We start from the raw sequence: 20,656 nt of genomic DNA on the forward strand, positions 1-20,656 counted from the left end.
CCTGATGGCTGTTTGCACACCTAAACCTAAAGCACCATGTGAAGCTCCTTTGGCACTTTTATTCAAAGCTAAATGTTCTGTCTGCAGTTGCATCGGTTTACTACTAGTGATGTAGATTTTTAGGATGAGGTTCAGTTTGTTCTTACCATCCCATTCATCCGCTATGCTGCTGGTTTTTCAGGTTGTTAAACTGCTTTGCAGTAGCTCAAGTCTGCATTAATTAGATACAGCTTGTGCATTAGGCTGCCATGCTTTGTTGTCGTTTGAGGTTTCGTTCCTCCATTTTGGAATAAAGGTTGTAAACATGATTCTTCTTGTCTTTTTCAGCAGCATGACGTCCACAGTGACTTTAGAGGATGCTCTCTCCAACGTGGACTTGCTGGAGGAGCTTCCGCTCCCAGACCAGCAGCCATGCATCGAGCCCCTCCCCTCCTCGGTCATGTATCAGGTCAGTGCTGACAGCTGTGCTTTGCCACTGTCCAAACACTCATCATCTATGCAGTTTGATAAGACACACTTCCTCCGTGGCTTGCAGTTATTTCATGATAATGTCTGTTCTAGTCAGAGCCATAGTTTCTCTTACTAACTAACTTTAGATATATAAATGGTTACTCACTTTAGATGTCCACTAGTTAACATATTTTGTTTTTGTGACCATGTTTTTATTGGATGATTTCTTTTGTGGAGGATGGACAGACACCGAAAAATTTTAATATGCTGCAGTTACATAGAATAAGAGAAAAATAAAATAATTGATCAATAAACTAACTATAGTAAATAGCAATAATATTATTAATAAACATCAAGCATTAGCCTACCAACACGTACAAGTGTAGGCATATGTACAGTATATACACCCATTTAAAACTGATAGCAAATATACAGTGCATTCAGATAGTATTCAGACCCCTTCACTTTTTTCCACATTTTGTTATGTTGTAGCCTTCTGCTAAAATCTTTTAAATTCATATTTTCCCTCTTCAGTCTAGACCCGATACCCCATAATGATGAAGCGAAAACAAAAATTTAAGAAAAACTGAAAGGTCACATTGACACAGTTATTCAGACCCTTTGCTATGACACTTGAAATTGAGCTCAGGTGCTTCCCATTTCTCTTGATCATCTTTGAGACGTTTCTACAATTTGACTAGAGTCCACCTGTGGTAAACTCAATTAATAGGACATGATTTGGAAAGACATACACCTGTCTATATAAAGTCTCACATCTGACAATGTGTATCAGAGCAAAAACCAAGCCATGAGGTTGAAGGAACTGCCTGCAGCGCTCAGAGACAAGATTGTGTCGAGGCACAGATCTGGGGAAGGCGACAAAAAATTCTTCTGCATTGAAGGTTCCCCAGAGCACAGTGGCCTCCAAAATTCTTCACTTGAATAAGTTTGGAACAACAAGGACTCTTCCTAGAGCCGTCTGGCCAAACTGAGCAATCACAGGAGAAGGGCCTTAGTAAGAGAAGGGTCTAAGGACCCGATGGTCACTCTGGCTGAGCTCCAGAGTGTGGAGATGGGAGAACCTCGAGAAAGACAACCATCACTGGAGCCCCCCACCGATCTGGGCTTTATTGCAGAGGAGCCAGATGGCAGCCCTGTGAAAGACACATTAAAGCTTCTTTGAGTTTGAAAAATAACACCCAAAGGACTTTCAGACTCCGAGAAGCAAGATTCTCTGGTCTGAAGAAACCATAACACAACAGTTGGCCTCAGTTCTAAGCGTCTTGTCTGGATAAAACCAGACACTGCTCATCACCTGCTCAGTGCCACCCCAGCAGTGAAGCATGGCGCTGGCAGCAACATGCTGTGGGGTTGTTTTTTTCATTGGCAGGGACAAGGACAATGGTCCCTGAGGGGCCCAGTCAGAGCCCTGACTTGAACCCAATTGACTGTCTCTGGAGAGAGCCAAAAATGGTTGTCAACCGACAGTCCAACTTCCAACCTGACAGACCTTGCGAGGATCTGCAGAGAAGACTGGCAGAAAATCCCCAAATCCAAGTGTGCCAAGCTTGTCGCGTCATACCCAAGAAGACTGGAGGCTGTAATCACCGCCAAAGGTGTTTCAACTAAGTACTGAGTAAAGGGTCTGATTACATATGTCAATGTGATATTTTAGTTGTTCCCTTTTAATAAATTTGCAAAAATTTCTAAAATTCTGTTTTTGCTTTTTCATTATGGGATAGTGAGTGTAGATTGATGAGGGAAAAAATGAATTTAGAAAATTTTAGCAGAAGGCTACAACATAACAAAAAGAGTGAAGGGGTCTGAATACTGTCAGAATGCACTATATAAAGTGTTGTTCCTTGTCTGAACGAATTCAGCACCATGACAACAGAGGTTATATTAAGAAGTAAAACTTCCTTCTTTTTTTCCCCTCCTTCAAAAACAAACAGACCTAACCTCCTTCCTTTGACCTTATCTATCAATATTTCCATCTCCTCCTTCCACAGTCTCCCTCAAGGTTGCCCATCATCAGCAAAAAAAAAAAAAAGATCAATTATTTTGTAGTTAACAGTACAGTCAACCTAACTTTCTGTTATAGTTATAAGAAAACAGTGAATAAAAAAATGGGGAAAGAGTACAAATCATCCCTCTGGACATGGATTGACCAGAGCTGTTCAACCATGAACAGCTTTCAGTATTCAGTATATCAGTATTTCCCCAGAAAGACAATGAGATCCTGTATACATCAGTAAATAAAGGAAACTGTAAAGGAAGCATATGATTTATGCGTATAGCTTCTTTCACTTTTCTGTGTTACAAAAGATGAAAAATGCCAGTGTTTCTAATAGGATAAGAATTTATTAGTCAGAGGCTGCAAAATGGAATTAAAAGAGGAATATCTCTGAGGGTAGCGCATAAACGCACCATTTAACCATCTGTTTAATTAGTTAACACTTTCAACTGCATTTCCATGCAAAATTTAGCAAGGAAGAAATAATAAATGCAGAAATATGAAATGATTTGGGTAAGGCAAATCTATTTGGGTAGGCCGCTCAAGTAAATTCAATTCAATCTAAATTATAAAAAAGACAGATCAAATTGCATTGCATTGCTTACTTGTAGCATACATAGGTACTGTTTACTCTAGGTTACATATGTTTCGCCTGTATCATACCTGACATCTGTACCTGTACCTGTGTCCTTTTTTGTGCACATAATTTCCCCGTCTTCCCACAGCCCAACTTCAACACCAACTTTGAGGACCGAAATGCCTTTGTCACCGGCATCGCCAGATACATCGAGCAAGCCACTGTCCACTCTAGCATGGTATGTTTAATTACTTATTGGTCTGTCAGTCTTCCCTCTCACCTCACTAATGACTTGGTGGGAAAAATAAATTCACCAGAAAGAGGTCAAGGGCTTGATGGGAACAGGATCTGGTAAGGGACTTGCCTGTCCCACCAGATCATTTGGTATTGTCTAGCAGGCATCTCAAAAGATCCAGGCCCAGAAACAATTGGCCCGGGGACAAATGGACGCTTCAGACCATCTCTTAACAGAAATAGTAGGGCTTTGTGTCTAATTAGCGAGGGACTAATTGCTTGGGGTTGGAATCAAACAGCACTTTGTATGGAGGCAAGGCCGGCTTGAAAGCACTAATGCACTTTCCTGCCAACCAATGGGAATAAATGACTTACAAAAGAAGCACTGGTGCTTGCATGTTTTAGTCTTTAACTACTGTATGTGTGTTTTGTGTTTTGATTTAGCTCGGAAAATGTGAGCCAGTTCGGAAATGATTGGTCTGATCGATTTGGTTTTGTTTTTTGAATTAGAATGAGATGTTGGAGGAGGGGCAGGACTATGCCATCATGCTCTACACCTGGAGGAGCTGTTCACGTGCAATTCCACAGGTAACCACTGCGTTTCTGGTAACATTGTGTGTTCCTGTGACTTAGTTATATCATTGTATATAAAGCTGAAAGGATTAGTCAATTAATCAATTGACAGAAAATTAATAATCTTTTGGTTTTTGACTAGTGGTTGGACAAGACAATCAATTTGAAGATGTCACTTTTTGATCCTGGGAATTTGTGATAGGCAATTTTAACTACTTCCTACCATGTTGTAGACAAAACATTTAATCCGGAAAATAATCTGCAGATTAATAGGTCATGGAAATAACTGTTAGTTGCAGCCCTAATCTTATTGGATAATATTTTGGTGACCAAAAGCTGTATGAGGTTTCCCTTATGCTCTCCTGCAATTCTAGATGGGTTTTTGTTTCTCTCTTTCTATCCTAGGTAAAATGTAATGAACAGCCCAACAGAGTGGAGATCTATGAGAAGACAGTGGAGGTCCTGGAGCCTGAAGTCACCAAGCTGATGAACTTCATGTACTTCCAGGTAAATATATATTTAAGTATCAGCAGAAACTCTCCTTGACTGTCTACTCTATGAAGTCTGGCCAAGTTGTATAAACTTAACCTTTTCTCTCCTCTTTCTCTCTTTCAGCGCACAGCAATCGACCGTTTCTGTGGGGAGGTCCGTCGTCTCTGTCACACCGAGCGCAGAAAGGACTTTGTCTCCGAGGCTTACCTGATGACCCTCGGAAAGTTCATCAACATGTTCGCAGTGCTGGATGAATTGAAGAACATGAAATGCAGCGTCAAGAACGACCACTCCGCCTACAAACGGTACTCAGAAACATTGAAAGTTACTGTTGATTATGCCAAAAGACACTAGATGGCAGCATTAGTCGGCAACTTTCTGTGTTCTCTTTTACCTCACTGCTTGAACACCATGTGTTAGGCCAGGGCTTTTCAAACTCTGATAATGTGGGCTCCCCTTTAGACAAAACTGAGACAGCTGCCCCACCACTCAACTCCTTTATGTTCACAGGTTTTCAACACAGGAAAAATGGAAAGTATCTGTGTATGAATTGATAGAGGAGAGGGTCAGCATTCCAGCAATATAGTAACCACTTGAATGGGACAGCAGTTCCTGTTTACAATGTACCCATGGGTATTCAGACAACTATCACTAGACTACTTTGATACTTAGGAAAATGTAAAAACATGAAGAGTCTTAGGAAAGTTTTGGAGCTGTAAAGAAGATCTTTTTTTCTATTACTTCTAAGTAAAGTTATGAATGTTTATTTGCAATGGAGATCAGAGATAATAATATCCATGGGATATGCTTAGGAAGTGTACGTCATGCTGAATTTAAAAATATGCATATCACGTCTGTGTGGCCAGATGCAACTGAGTTATGACTCTAATAAGGACACCAATTGCGCCCCCCCCGTGACTCACAGTTTGAGAACCTCTGTATTAGACTGAGAAGAAAGGAGCTTAATGTCTGTTTGGTCTAATTTTTTTTTTTTTTTTTCTTTTAATGATAACAAAATTTGTTTCTTGCCTTACCCTAGAGCTGCCCAGTTCCTCAGAAAGATGTCTGAGCCGTCATCCATTCAGGAGTCTCAGAATTTGTCCATGTTCCTGGCAAACCACAACAAAATCACTCAGGTTTGTCAGATGTGCATCTCACTGTACAAAATATTCTTAAGATTGAATAGTTTTAAATGGAAGGACTGTGTCACTGCTGTTTCTGTAAAAATATACATCATTAATGTTGTGATTCTTAAACTGCGATGTATTTAGATATTTACACAAGCAGTCAATAAAAGAATATGATTTGAAAATAATGTCAGAATGGACATCCTGTTAAGCTAAGGTGAAATACAGTCAGGAATACATACAGTGTGTTTTAATGTGTCAACAGTTAAATGAAGCCTACTTATGGTTAATAGCTTTATAATTTAATAATCAGTCATCTTTCGTGCACTGTCTGCCAGTCTTTGCAGCAGCAGTTGGAAGTGATTAATGGATACGAAGAGCTGCTGGCAGATATTGTCAACCTGTGTGTCGATTACTACGAGAACAAGATGTACCTCACTCCCAGTGAGAAACACATGCTGCTCAAAGTAAGTAAAGCCCCCCATCTGCATCTGGTGAACGATTGCTTCGGCCCGCTCGTTTTTAATGGAGCATTGTTGACAACAGTATTGGACATCGTGTATATATAACCACTGTTCCGCTTCCCTAGGTAATGGGTTTTGGCTTGTACCTCATGGATGGAAACAGCAGCAACATCTACAAACTAGATGCCAAGAAGAGAATTAACCTCACCAAAATTGACAAGTTTTTCAAGGTATGGAAGTGAATACACGTCATATATATATATATATAGATAGATATATAGATATATATAGATAGATAGATAGATATGTAGATAGATAGATATAGATATATATAGATTAATTTCACTTTTTCTTTGTCACGTAATCAGTCCCTGAATATGTCTCTTTTGACAACCAAAATCACTTTTTTCCACCCAATGGGTTGTTTGCATGCTTCTTCTCATTTGTTTTACGTTTTCAGTGAGACAGACTCATTTAGTGTTTTTCCACTGTCTAATATGGTATTAATAATGCTAATCTGTCTGTTCTTTGTGTTCACAGCAACTCCAGGTGGTCCCTCTGTTTGGTGACATGCAGATTGAGCTGTCCCGGTACATCAAGACCAGTGCCCACTTTGAAGAGAACAAATCCAGGTGAGATGAACACAAACTGTTTTGTTGTTCAGGAGGTCTTTGTTGGGTAAGGTGATTGACAGATAAATGGATTACCAAGTAAGACTGATCCTTTAAAACTATATGAGATGTTGGAGATGAAAATATAAAGAGCTGTGTTTAGTGTGTTGGTAAATGCTTTCACTGCTTCCAGGGTAAGGTTGTTTTCTGTGTCTTGACCTAATGCCACCTGCTGTGTAACACTCAGAAAGCCAGTGTCATCGTTCCCAACATTTCATTTGCCCATCAATCATTTGCTGTTGTTCTGGTGGAAGTTGGAGTATCATGATCTAGAGCTACAGGATTATCTGTATTGATAATGTATACATATGATGATATGAAACTAGCATTTATCATAGATATTGGTTATCATGTTCATAGAGCTTAAAGAATAAGGTTGGCATTATTTTATACTTTTGTCGCTGTCAACAAGCCCCATGAAAAGTCCAAAACCGATAATGAGTTTGTGCTTGTAAATCTTTACAAACGAGTCACACACACATAGTTACATTCAAAATGCTTCGTAATTTCCTAAAACCACTGAGCAGTGTAGTTTTTAGCCATGCTAGTGGCGTGGCTCAAGGGATGGCGATGGCAGTTTGTCAGTCAGTCCACTACTTTCGTCCAGACTGAAATATGTCAGCAACTACTCGGTGGATTGCCTTCAAATTTTGTACAGACATTATAATCCCCAGAGGATGAATTCGACTGACTTTGGTGTTCCCTTGACTTTTCCTCTAGTTACCACCATGAGGTTGGTCTATGGTTTTGAGTGAAGTGTTTTAAATGTGTCTGGATGGATTGCCATGAACTCGGTACACAAATCCATTCCCCCCTCAGGATGAATTATAATAACCTGGTGATCCATTAACTTTTCATTTAGTGCCATCATCAGGTCAAAATTTCAATTAGACCAATACTTTACTACTGGATACCTGCAAAACAAAATGACATTTGAATCAGTCTCAGCTGTATTTGGGTTTAATGTTAATTAGCAAATATAAGCATGCTAACATGCATCGAATCATGTCTGTGCCTAAGTAGTACAGCCTCACAGAGCTGCTGTTAGCATGGCTGTAACCTCTTAAGGTTCTTAACATAAATGTCACTCAAATAGATGTAAAGAAGTACATTTTTTGACGATAATAAAAATCTTTTCTATTGCCAGCCTTATCCTTTATATAAATATTGTTTTCCTGGTCTTATATGTCATTATATCAAGTCTCAAATGCACTAATATAGTGACACTGTGTGACATACATATAGTGACTACCACTTACCTTTTTAAAAAAAAAAAAAAAAAAGTAAGGTTAGCATTTTTACTTTTACAACCAGCAACTCCCCTGAATAGACAAAAACCAACAATTAATTTATCCTACTAACAATATTATCTGTGTAGCCACAGCCTGATATCCTATGTCAGCCTCATGTCTTGCCGTATTAGATTGTAATGTGCTCTGTCTACGTCTCCATGAACCTTTTGGCTGGCTTTTCTTCCTCTCAGGGTTGGTCTTTACTTTGTTAACACAAATACATGTATTCCTCACTTTGCGTTTTTTTCCTCTCTCTTACCCACAGGTGGACTTGCACCTCTATATCCAGCAGCCCCCAGTACAACATCTGTGAGCAGATGATTCAGATCCGTGAGGATCATATGCGCTTCATCTCGGAGCTGGCTCGCTATAGCAACAGCGAGGTTAGTATGAAATGCCATAGGTCTTAAAGTGAGATGCTTTTGAGCAGATGTCACAGTTCAGTGTGATTCAGATGGAAGTTTTACCTACTGACTTGTGGATCAGAACTGCTGATGCACTGAGGTCAGAAATGTTGAGGAAAGTAATTGTAATGATCGCATTCTGAATGGTGAGATTTTACTCCTGGATTCTGCACTCAATTTATAGAGGCACTGAATAGTGTGGCCCTACTTGACGGTTTTTGCTATTTTTTTATTTTTTTAGAACATTTTTTTTTTTTTTTTGCAATAATGCAAACTTTGGGAAAATCAGGATTTTGTGTTACTTTGTGTCCTTGTAGGTGGTGACTGGATCAGGACGTCAGGAAGCCCAAAAGACAGATGCTGAGTACAGGAAGCTGTTTGACTTGGCCCTGCAGGGCATGCAGCTGCTCTCCCAGTGGAGTGCTCACGTCATGGAAGTGGTGCGGAAGCACAGACTTAATAATCACAATTAAATTGTTATCATCATTTTTGTGTGTGTGTGTGTGTGTGTGTGTGTGTGTGTGTGTGGTATGTGCTTGAATGATCATAGTAATCAAATAAAATATTGTAATATTGCAATGGTAGTGAGAATGGCTCATCAATCTCCGTGTCTTAATCTTTGTTTATTTATATATTTTTTGACTGGCCAAATGTTTTAAAACTTTCTGACTTTGTCTACAGTACTCGTGGAAACTGGTTCATCCAACAGACAAGTACTCTAACAAGGAGTGCCCTGACAACGCTGAGGAGTATGAGAGAGCCACCAGATACAACTACACAAGCGAGGAAAAGTTTGCCCTCGTAGAGGTCAGTTATGGCCTTATCAGATACATACAGTATGGCTTTTGAACCGCTACTGGGGTTACCACTGATTGAATGTTGTGCTTATGGCAGGTGATGGCTATGATAAAGGGACTGCAGGTGCTGATGGGACGTATGGAGAGTGTGTTCAATCACGCCATCCGTCACACCATCTATTCAGCTCTGCAGGACTTTGCTCAAGTCAATCTGCGTGACCCACTGCGACAGGCCATCAAGAAGAAGAAAAATGTCATCCAGAGGTATAGAGAATACTACAGTAGAAATGAACTGATCACATTCACATCTCAGCTGCAAATTGTCACACAACACCCACGCGTATATCCTTCTGTCAGTATCACCCAAAAGTTGTCATGTATAAATGAACTGTCCGGTCCCTGTACCCCGGAATGCTAGGAAAAACCCTAGGAAAAACATTTTTTGTTTGTAGTCCTTGATTGAACTATGACAAGACAGGACTGCTGGCCAGTGAACCAAACAGAGGCAGACTTGAGAGGATTCTGGATTTAGAATTTTTCAGAGGAGGATTATTTTGAAATAGTAATAAAAATAACAAAACATTTATTCCAGAGATGTTGATCTTACAAGTAGATACCTAAGATTTGGATTATGCAGCACAAGTTTAAGAAGTCCCTGAACTGAGTGTCTATAAATGGCTGCCACCCGCTCCTTCATTAGTGGAGGATGAGACTATACAAGTAATGTTTTTTTTCTTTTCATTTTTATAATATTAGTGGATCAAATGTGTAAAGACCGTGTATAAAGTGAAAGGTGTCGTTCATAGTGATGAACCCACAGATAAATATCACCTCACTCTGTAGTTTCTGTCAACTCTATGGAGCTTTATAGCATCTTTCAGCTCATTGCTTTGATTTTCCAACCCACAACTGTACCTTTTTGGTTCCATCTCAATGCTGTAATAGTGTAGTTTTTGGCTGTCGTGGGTCACTGTTTTCAGCGATAAAACTCTGCTGCTCTGTGCAGCGGACCCCTTAGAAATCTCTTTACTGTATAAAAAATGAATCCTACTGAGTTGCTAAGGCCCTCCAGCAAATTTGCCTCAAGCAATAACATTTTCTGCATTCTTCACATTCATAATTCACATAGGCAGCTCTTTGCAGCTACGCCAGTGCTAGGGCTGTTTGTACTTGTGCACAGACTCTCAAGGCAACGTTTAACCAGAAAACTCAGTACAGTTTCTGAATTGTCCTCTTATCTCAGCGTCCTCCAGGCCATCCGGAAGACGGTCTGCGACTGGGAAACCGGCCGGGAGCCTCACAATGATCCCGCCCTACGTGGAGAAAAAGACCCCAAGGGTGGCTTTGACATTAAGGTTCCTCGCCGCGCCGTTGGACCCTCCAGTACACAGGTCTCACCTCCCCGCCTCTGCTGATACACCCATTATTTACCCCACCTTGCTTTAACCTTTCCCTCTTGTTTTCCTTTTCCATGCCTCCAACACACTTACACACTATGACCCCGTCTGCTTCCAGTCCGCATTAATCAGGCTTAAGAAGCTTGCAGTGCCCTTATAGCAAATCAGATTTGAGCTCAGGTCTGCAACATGTCATGTCAGTGTTGAATCACTTCTGAGTAACAGAGATAATATGAGCTCAGAAGGTCTCATAAAACCTGCCTGTTGTGTATTCTATATTGATCTCTCTTCACTTCATTTCTGTATGACTATAAATAATCCACACCTTCCAGTGTCCTTGTGCAGCTGTTTAAATCCATACATTACAGTGCTGAATAGCAATCATCTGTGCAGTTATATTACATATCACACACATTGTCGTTATTTAGTAGCCTCCCTCATGTTGCATAAACCACACAGATTTATCAGCTTAGTGCTCAATTCCAAGAAGTAATCTTTTTTCCAGGTGCATGGACTATAAAGTCCTTAACAATCACCTTCTGCCATTATCTACCACAAATCAACAGATTTCAAGTCATTTGAGTTGTAAATGATAGACACTTTGAAAACAGGTCTAAGAAAATATTCCCCGTTTGAGTTTACTGAGGTTAATTCAAAACATATTTTGAGTGATAATCAAAAGGAAAATGTACTGCAGCCTCCCTGCTGATGCATGTCGGCTGTAGTGGAGCGACCAGAGGAGAGAGAGAAAAAAAAAATGTCCACATTACCAGTAAATTTGATGGTAGATGTTAGCTGCAGTTTTTTAATGAGATAATATTCTGTTACATGTTGGAGGCAACACAGAGACAAACGCTTTTATACAAGTCAGCCACCTGTAATGAGATTAGAATACCTGTATTTGGAGGATATGTAGTGCTTGCAGGTGATGTGGCTAGTAGAACCACCAGGATGTGAACAGTAATGAGGTTTCACTTATGTTGTTTCTCTCTCTTTTATATATATGTGCATATATATACTTGTGAAGCTCTACATGGTGAGGACCATGCTGGAGTCTCTCATTGCTGACAAAAGTGGCTCTAAGAAGACCCTGCGCAGCGGCCTGGAAGGCCCAACCATCCTGGACATTGAGAAGTTTCACCGCGAGTCCTTCTTTTACACCCATCTGCTGAATTTTAGTGGTAAGAAGAAACAGCAGTTTGATCCCATTGCCCTTTGAATGCTGCATAACTGCCGTTAGACGGAACCTCTCTTATAAAAGCTGTTTTCTCTTCCATGCAGAGACCTTGCAGCAGTGTTGTGACCTCTCCCAGCTTTGGTTCAGAGAGTTCTTCCTGGAGCTCACTATGGGTCGCAGGATCCAGTTCCCCATTGAGATGTCCATGCCCTGGATCCTCACTGATCACATCCTCGAGACCAAGGAAGCTTCCATGATGGAGTAAAATTTGTATTTTTGTTTTCCCTGTGAAAAATATAATTGTGCAGACTGTGGTGAATCATTCCTCTCCTACTACTCCCCAACACCTCACATATGTCTTCCCGTCCTTACTAAATTTAATTTTATCTTTGAGACGTCCAACATTCTAGCTGTTTATTTTCTTGAGCTTTTCCTTAGCATTAGCTTCTAACACGTCTAAATATTGGATGTGAAGCGTCCCTCTAGCGGTGGAAAGTTCTTCCTGTTGAACCTTGATGGTTGGAAGGACAAAGAAAACACACTGTGTCTTTGCCCTTTTCTAACCACATTCTGTGCTTTGAATTTGACATGACAGAGGTCTGGTTGTGTGAGATTGTTGGTGGTGTGACTGGCCAGAGGCATTCAGCAACTTCAGTGGTTGTTTCTTCTTATCTTACGTTTTCAAAAAGGACCCTGGGTAAAATCTTAAAAATTGAGATTAACCATAAATGTCTGTCAAATCTTTGCTGCAGGATTATGTTGATATGAGGCAGCATTTTACATAAGCCAACTGGCATGTACTGTAAGTGCTGTAATTCTTCAAATGTTCACCCAAATTGCTAAGAACTCTGCGTATTAACTGTATAGATATTTAATACTGACAGTAATTGTTGTATGGAGCCAAAATGAATTTGAATTTGTGTCAAAACAAAGCTGACTGTATAGTGTATGGAAACAGTAATACTTTTGCAGCACTGTGGTGGACAAGCTGTGCAGCACATTCACTTATGTTAATGTAATATATTTAAATTCTAAAACTGAAAATGCTATAAATATTTCCCCGAATTTATGTCTGAAACCACTGAAATGAGTCATCAGAATTGGATTTATCTGACTCGACCGATATAACAGTTGTTTTACCTTCTGCACTTTTTATATCTATCAGCTTTCCTTCTTTTTAGCTCATTGCCATAGTCCAGTCTCAACCTGTATTCGTATTGCTCTATAAATTAATTGTGTTACACTTGAAGGGACATTTTCTTCACTCTTGAATTCAAATAAAGGCATTTTGGAATTAAATGTTTTTTTCTTTTTTCTTCAATCCCCTCCAGGTATGTGCTGTATCCCCTGGATTTGTACAATGACAGTGCACACTACGCCCTGACCAAATTCAAGAAGCAGTTCCTCTATGACGAAATAGAGGCTGAGGTAACAGACCAAAATATTTTGTGTATATACTGAATGATTTCCTTTGGTATGTGATGCAGCTGCACTGCGGTATGTCAACTCTCTAAATATATTGTCATTATGCTGTCTGTCTCAAATGCATTCTGTGCATCTATTTTGCTCGTTATTCTCAGTCGCCTGTCCACCCAGTTAGCTATTATTAAACTGGATTCCCTGGCATTATGTAACAGCTTATATAAATGCAACTAATGTAGTTACAAAAAGCTTTGTCTATGTGTAGCAGGAATTAGACAAAGAAATTATCACAAAGGAGGCAAGAAAAAAAGGACTTCCTGTAAAGAAGAATTGTTCATGTCAGATCATGTCAATTTCCATCATTCAAAATAGAGTCATAATATATGAGTAAAGAAACACCATATGCAATGTCAAGTTTTCAAAATCAATGTAAATGACTATTCTTCTGACAAAGACAGGACTTAAACACAAGTTTATTTAATTGCATTACTTAGTAACAAGTGATTTAAAAATTGGATTTGCAAGTGCAACGTTTCAAAACGGTGAAAAAATTGTGTTTTATGGTGGAGTTTCTTCCCTGATAAGATAGTCATCACAGATTGAACATGTATTCTCAAATATACATGTTAATTTGAGCCTCTGTTATTATTTCAGGTGAACTTGTGCTTTGATCAGTTTGTCTACAAGCTGGCTGATCAGATATTTGCGTACTACAAGATTCTAGCAGGGAGGTAGGTGCAACATTTGTATGGACTTTTTATGGACTTTTTTTCCCCATTAGTAAGAGTGTTGCAGGTCGACCTGGGTTGTAATGCCATCATTTCCAACGACGGGGTACTTCTGAAGTTGCCAGGAGGTACTTGGAAAGATTGTGGAGTAGCTCAACTAATTTTGAAAAAAAAGAAATTATGATTTGATTAAAATAATGTGTATAGTTATTTATTTGTGTTGGTGGAAAATAACTATCCACATAGAACCATCCAAATTGGTGTGATACCGACCGGAGAGCTACCAGCTGGTAGGTTACTGCCCAGTACATACTGTACCTCCCACCAGCTTTGTAACACCTCAGCACTGAGAGTACATAAAAACTAGTCAGCGAGTGAGCATTGTTAGCTAAAATTAATGGATCAGTTGTTTACATAGATAGCGTTAGCTGAAGCAATAAATGGATAGACAGATGAAATAATGAGCTAAAAGCAATGAATATATTGTTGAAAGATTCAATTGTATGGAAAAATTATTATAACAATATTCACTTTTTGTGGTGTTACTTAACATTCACTTCAAAATCATGATGGTTGGAGTTGATGAACAACCACTATTGTAATGCAGTAGTTTCTAAAAGAAAAATAGTTTTAAAGATGTGAATTAGCACTTTTATGAAAACACCCTGTACAGTTGACTTCCCCTTTCCTTTTAATCCCTCAGTCTTCTGCTTGACAAACGTTTGAGGGCTGACTGCAAGAACCAAGGGGCCAATATTCCCTGGCCTGCCTCCAACCGCTACGAGACCCTGCTGAAGCAACGCCACGTCCAGGTATATACTGTACCAATCATGCGTCTCGATCCCTCTGTACTGCCACCTTCATTATTTTGCCTTCATGTTGTGCCTCCCACACCAACTGGTTGTGAACCTCAGCTCCTAGGTCGCTCCATCGATCTGAACAGGCTCATCACTCAGAGGGTTTCGGCTGCCCTTTCAAAGTCTTTGGAGCTGGCCATCAATCGTTTTGAGAGTGAGGACCTCACCTCAATCATGGTATGTTCATTTTAATCTTTTATAAATAAATAACATCCTCCTTTTTTCTTTCCATGAGTATTTTTCTGTTTGTTCCTATTATTTGATACTTTTGTGTGTGTTTTCCAGAGGCAGACTTGAGCTGTTTATGATTTAAAGTTTGTCCGTTGACTGATGTGAGATTAGGAACTGTGCGTTGATGTGCCATTATTGACTGTTTTTCTGTGTATTACTTGGTTTAAGGAACTGGAAGGTCTTTTGGAGATCAACCGCATGACACACAAGCTCCTCAGTAAGTTTCTGACTCTGGACAGCTTGGACGCCATGTTCCGCGAGGCCAACCACAACGTGTCGGCCCCCTACGGCCGGATAACGCTGCACGTCTTCTGGGAGCTCAACTATGACTTCTTGCCCAACTATTGCTACAATGGTTCTACCAACAGGTGTGTAAGGTTCGGTCACTGTCTGAGTCACAATCCACGGTTGCGGTCAATACTATACCTGTCCTTTCTGGAGTTTGAGTCTACTGGTGGTAAACTACTTAGCTAATTAACTCTGACATTTGTTCAAAAGTGATATCTTACTAAAATAGCCATCAACCCAAGTACTTTTTAAAACATGAGTTCCTGCCAACATGCTGCAATCATGATTAATGGTCATGTGGTGGATATATTGATGATTAATTACATAATGAACAGGTGGCACACAGTGGCATTGTCAGGAGGAAATAGCCTGCTCTGGGTCAGATATACACTTCAAAATGAAAATAAACATAAAATATGGTAAAGATCACTGAAAGGTCAGAATGACGAACCCAGATTAAAATACAGAAATGCAAATGTAAATGTAAATGCATGAGACAAGGTGGGATTACTATCCAGGCAAATTGGGAAAACTGCCCCGTAGCCTCAGACCTCAAGGAGCTCCAAAAGGCCAGTTTCACTCCATTCAATGGGTTGCAAATTCGTTTTGGCATTTGCACCACTAAAGTGCTATACTACAGATCACCTAAATCTTAAAGCGCTGGACCTGTAGAAAATCTAATTTTAAAACCTTAATGATTTTACTTAATATTGTGCTTTGTGTGTGTGTGTGTGTGTGTGGGGGGGGGGGGGGGGGTCTATTCCTAAATAGAGTTGTTTTATCAAACAGCTTCAAACTGACACACATCAAACTTGGTGCACAGTGGTAACAGTGATGTAGTAATGACAGTACTAACGATTATTTTCATTCTGAATTAGTCTTCTGATTTATTTAGTAATTAATTAGATCATTTGATGGTTTCACAAATGTGGTTCACAATTTCCCACAGATTAACACAAGTTACTTGTATTGTCCAACAAAGTCTTAAACCCAAAGAGTTTAGCATCATAAAAGACGAAGAAAACCTATCCAGAAGCTGGAACAAGAGAAATTTTGCTGTTTTTACTTCAAAAATACTTACGCTTACAGGACTAATTGTATATCAAAATTGTTGCCTATTAATTTTCTGTTGGTCAGCTAAACAAGTATGTGACTGTTCATAAACCTAAATCCATTCTCAGCAGAGGTCTTTAAAATAAGCAGTAACAACCTCCATATGGTTTGCAAATATACACACATTTTGAACTTGATTGGGTGTTGTATAAGCCACAAATGTTTAATGGTTCATGTTTGGTTTATCCATATCTTATTTCTGTACTAATATCTCAGATGATAAAGCTGTTTCTCTGACATAATACTGCTGCAAGGCTATCTTCAGGAGGACTGAGAAAAGAACCCATACAAGAGCGTGTGGGTTGTTTTTTTTGTTTGTTTGTTTGTTTTTTTTCATTTTATCCTAGAGATACATGTTTCTCCATCTGTGTGTTCAGGTTTGTCCGCACCATCCTGCCCTTCTCTCAAGAGTTCCAGAGGGACAAGCCCCCCAACGCTCAGCCGCAGTATCTGTACGGATCAAAGGTCAGGACATTTTTCTTTTATCATCAACCACAGATATGTTCTTGGATTCCATGAATGGAGGATTTTTTTTCTTTTTTTTTTCTTTTTTTTTGTATTTGTTGATTTCTGGCCTGAGTTGACGGACTTCTCCTAAGTCCACATGCTGAAGTCAAACATTCACTACATGTTAGTAAGATACATCTATAGAATATAAGAGGAAAAACATAGAGTAATTATGGGAAACTGTGGAATCTCTTTAAACATTCAAAATAAATGGAAAAAAAAATGTACATGTATATTTAAAAAAACTGAGATCAAAAGTCCCTCATGAGCTTCTTGTTATATACGAGGGAAACATTCAGTGGAACTAATTTTATAGACAGGACAAATGATTAATGTGTTTGCAAAACATTTATCATTGAAAAGTTAGGAGTGGTGCAGTAATAATTAATTTTAAATGGTTCCTGTAAAAACGTTTTTATTTCCCCTAAACCCAAATACGATTTCATCAGCATATGAAAATACTCAGTGACAATTCAGTCTGGGCAGAACAATGCTGTGATGACCTCAATCCAGATGATTCATGCAGGCTTGCTGCCAGACAGCTTAGCGAGCGTCCTCAGCTCATGGTCTTGGGTAATTATGTGGCCAGTGGTCTGCGGTGAGAGGGGGGGGGGTTTCATGATGGTGGCATGTTTGGTGCTGTCCTCGTTGCTCCGGGGAGTGTAGAGGCGTCCAGATCCAGACACGTCTTGGAGGTGTGAGTTGGTCACAACTGGGCAGCCGTCTGCAGCCGGGCTCGGGAGGGAGCAGATGGTGTGAAGACATCCCCACAACAGGATGCCGGCGATGACCAGGAGCAAGATGCAGCAGGTCAGCCAGACAATCATGGCGAGCTCCCAGCCCCCTCCGTCGCGACCTTCGCTGTTATCACTTAGAGTGCTGAACACCTGGCACTGGTCCCGCACCGGATTGGCAGCCTGACACGTCACACACAAGAAGTAGGCGGTCTGGGGGAGGAGGTTGGCCAGGTGTGTGCTGGTCTGACTGACGGGGATGCGCTCCTCATGCATGAAACTCTTGCGCTTGTAGCCCATGAGCAAGCTGTTCCAGTTGGGGTCGTACATGACGCTGTAGAAGGTGTCCAGGCAGCCGGGGGATGATGGCCAGCTTACCCTGGCTGAGGTGGCGGAGATGTTGTAGACTGCAATCCCCATGAGGAGGCCTTGTAGAGTGAAGTTTGTATGAGCAAAGCCTTTCCTCAGTTATTACAGCCTTTGTATGCTCACAATATAAAACCAAACTGGAATAGAGAGATGACATAAACACAGAGTGAGACACTGAAAGGAAGAAATTCAGATGATAAAAAGATCCAATTTTTGTCACAGCCATTTTTGATGTTTGTGCTTCTTTCCACTTTAGCGGCTCACATACTGAGCCTCCACCACTAACCAGCAGTCATTAAAATCATCCTAAAAATAGCAGGTTTGTTGGTGTTGGTGGTGCCTGTTTGGTGTGATTACAGCCTGTTTACCACTTGGATTACACCACCTTTTCCGTTGTAAAGCCAAAAATATAAGAATCCTGACTCCCCTATGGCCAAAGCACATATAAAAACAGGTTCAATAAAACATGCGAGTACTTTCTTCCTATTCATCCCGCTCAAAGTGCATACTGTTAAACATAATTAATAAAAAATGTTAATGAATGTTCACCCACTTATCCCACACCTAAATCAAATTACATAATCCAAAATGATATGTGAAGAGGCTCATCTATGCTGCTACTCAACTGTTACAGAACAGGTGATCTGCCAACCTTGGGCAGATCTAAAACAATGGTATGACCTATGGTTTAAGCTTTGATTTAGGTATTATTTGTTATATTTATTGAAACCTAGCTCTTTTTCATATAGAATACAAAATAATAGTATGGTCTGGGCAGAAAACTGATGTCAGGTAGTGCAAAATACGCCTTTCAGTTGTTAAATTTGCCTAAAATGGAAAGGAAACAGAAGTACAATTCATAGAAAAGCCCAAATTAGATCTTCAATGTTTAATAATTTTTAATTTACATGGTATCAAATGCAGTGCTACTAACTGTTCATGTAACCCACTACCATTTAAACTAGTGCTGAGTGGGTGGGGTGCCAGCCTACTTGCTGTATGTTATTTTTGCTCATTACTCCTTTTTTTTCAAAGGGAATTTCTAAATATAAAATGGAAAATACGAAAGCAGTAACATTCTCAGACACATATAATCTAACAAGAATAGTAGTTTTACATTCAGTTTTAAAATACATGTTTTTCATCTTTTAGAATTTGAGTATTTTTTTTTTGTGGTGCATTAGCTGTAACCCATTGTAACAAAACATACTTGTCTACATGGTAAAGAGCCATGTTAAGAGAATCATTAGTCGTCATTCATTCAAAGTATGAAAGGAGGAAAGACTTACTGGGAAAACGGTACTAGCATGTGCAGAACATACCAGATTGCCTGAGGTACTGGTTCAGATTATCCTGTGCTCTTGCTGTTCAGTAATATTAGCATCTATTCCACTGTCACTGTATCAAGAGCTGTGACGCTGGATGCTGCCGTATAGGTTTTCAGCCTCAGGAGTGGATCAGAGATTGTTGTCCTCATCTCCGCTGCTGCCACACTAGTGGTAGTGCTGCTGGATTAGAGCACTAGCTTCAACTCTCTGCTGACAGGGGAGAGAGAGAACTGAAATCTCTTGCGGGTGATGTTAGAAAAGGGTCATTATATTTACAGTTTGTTTTTTTTGTTTTTTTTTAAATTATTATTTAAATTTGGCTAATCTGATATTGTTTTCTGTTTTTTTCTCACATTTTTTCCTTTCTGATTTATCTAGTGAAACTGTAGAAATATTAATCATTAATTCCCCTTTGACCAGCACTTTGGTCCATGCCATGGTATTTGGAAAATCTAGTGGCGGGTTCTTGGGGGGGAAGTCGGGAGAGAGGGCTAAAATGCTGTTCAGTAGGTGGATCCATCTGTCCAACTGTTTGGTCCAGAACAAAGCCTCTCAACAGCTGCTGGCCAGATTGTGGTGAAATTTACAGTGGATATTCATGGGCCCAGAGGATGATTCCTAATGCTGCCAGTGATCCCTGACACTGGTGTTTCCATCAAGTACATAAAGTATTTCCACCTTTTACAAAAATATCAAACTCCCATGGGCAGATTTCTGCTAAATTCGGCCTTTGCATTTTTAAAACTTAATGAGTTTCTCATCTAGTGCCACCCTCGGGCCAAAATTGCAAAATATGCACACAAGATGTCTCATAATCTACTAGGAAGATTGCTAGTATTGATAAACCATCTTCTAGCCATGTTAGCAGTGTGGCTCCAAGGAGGGCATTGGCTGCCACTCGGTCAGCCACTTTGATACAGACTGAGATAAGTCGACAACTATTCAATGGATTGACACAAAATTTTATACAGGCATGCATGATCCCCAGAGAAATAATCCAACTGATTTTGGTGATCCTATGACACCATCAGTTTTATCAGCGTGTTTGTTTTTTGTTTTTTTGAAATGTCTCAAAAACTTTTGGATTGATTGGTAGAAAATGTTGTACAGACATTCATGTTCCCAAGATAATGAATCCTACTGATTTAGGTAATCCCCCGACTTTTCCTCTAGCCTGACAGTCAGCCTAGAGATTTCACTCTTAGCCTCTGCTGTACTTTGAGTTTAGTAATTAGAAAATGTTAGCATGCTAACATGCTACACTAAGAAGATGAACATGGTTAATATCACCTAAAAAACATCAATATGTAAACGTCTGTACATATACACCGAAGCATGCTAGCATTCTGACATTAGCATTTAGCTCAAAGCTGGCTGTACCTAAGTATAGCCTCAAAGGGCAGCTAGTGT

General features: G+C 39.8%; 2 protein-coding genes across 3 annotated transcripts in view; one reads left to right on the forward strand and one right to left on the reverse strand.

Annotated features, from left to right (window-relative positions):
- Positions 1-20,656, forward strand: part of cyfip1 (cytoplasmic FMR1 interacting protein 1) — a 33,351-nt gene that overhangs the window by 6,993 nt on the left and 5,702 nt on the right. The window contains exons 2-23 of one of the 2 annotated variants that reach the window (XM_040129135.1): positions 328-448; positions 3,190-3,279; positions 3,786-3,863; positions 4,254-4,355; positions 4,464-4,645; positions 5,380-5,476; positions 5,806-5,934; positions 6,057-6,161; positions 6,472-6,563; positions 8,160-8,277; positions 8,616-8,738; positions 8,980-9,105; positions 9,193-9,359; positions 10,339-10,486; positions 11,520-11,673; positions 11,774-11,930; positions 13,001-13,097; positions 13,746-13,822; positions 14,523-14,631; positions 14,734-14,853; positions 15,076-15,275; positions 16,686-16,773. In XM_040129135.1, the coding sequence (XP_039985069.1) occupies positions 332-448; positions 3,190-3,279; positions 3,786-3,863; positions 4,254-4,355; positions 4,464-4,645; positions 5,380-5,476; positions 5,806-5,934; positions 6,057-6,161; positions 6,472-6,563; positions 8,160-8,277; positions 8,616-8,738; positions 8,980-9,105; positions 9,193-9,359; positions 10,339-10,486; positions 11,520-11,673; positions 11,774-11,930; positions 13,001-13,097; positions 13,746-13,822; positions 14,523-14,631; positions 14,734-14,853; positions 15,076-15,275; positions 16,686-16,773 (2,676 nt within the window). In that variant the 5' untranslated portion in view covers positions 328-331. The remainder of the gene's footprint in view (positions 1-327; positions 449-3,189; positions 3,280-3,785; positions 3,864-4,253; positions 4,356-4,463; positions 4,646-5,379; positions 5,477-5,805; positions 5,935-6,056; positions 6,162-6,471; positions 6,564-8,159; positions 8,278-8,615; positions 8,739-8,979; positions 9,106-9,192; positions 9,360-10,338; positions 10,487-11,519; positions 11,674-11,773; positions 11,931-13,000; positions 13,098-13,745; positions 13,823-14,522; positions 14,632-14,733; positions 14,854-15,075; positions 15,276-16,685; positions 16,774-20,656) is intronic. The other variant, XM_040129136.1, reaches the window with a different exon arrangement.
- LOC120791039 (fibronectin type III domain-containing protein 9) lies at positions 17,334-17,969 on the reverse strand. The gene has a single exon (XM_040129141.1). The coding sequence runs from the start codon at positions 17,967-17,969 to the stop codon at positions 17,334-17,336; it is 636 nt and encodes a 211-aa protein (XP_039985075.1).

The sequence above is a fragment of the Xiphias gladius genome, chromosome 6 (assembly GCF_016859285.1).
Source record: "Xiphias gladius isolate SHS-SW01 ecotype Sanya breed wild chromosome 6, ASM1685928v1, whole genome shotgun sequence".
NCBI lineage: Eukaryota > Metazoa > Chordata > Actinopteri > Istiophoriformes > Xiphiidae > Xiphias > Xiphias gladius.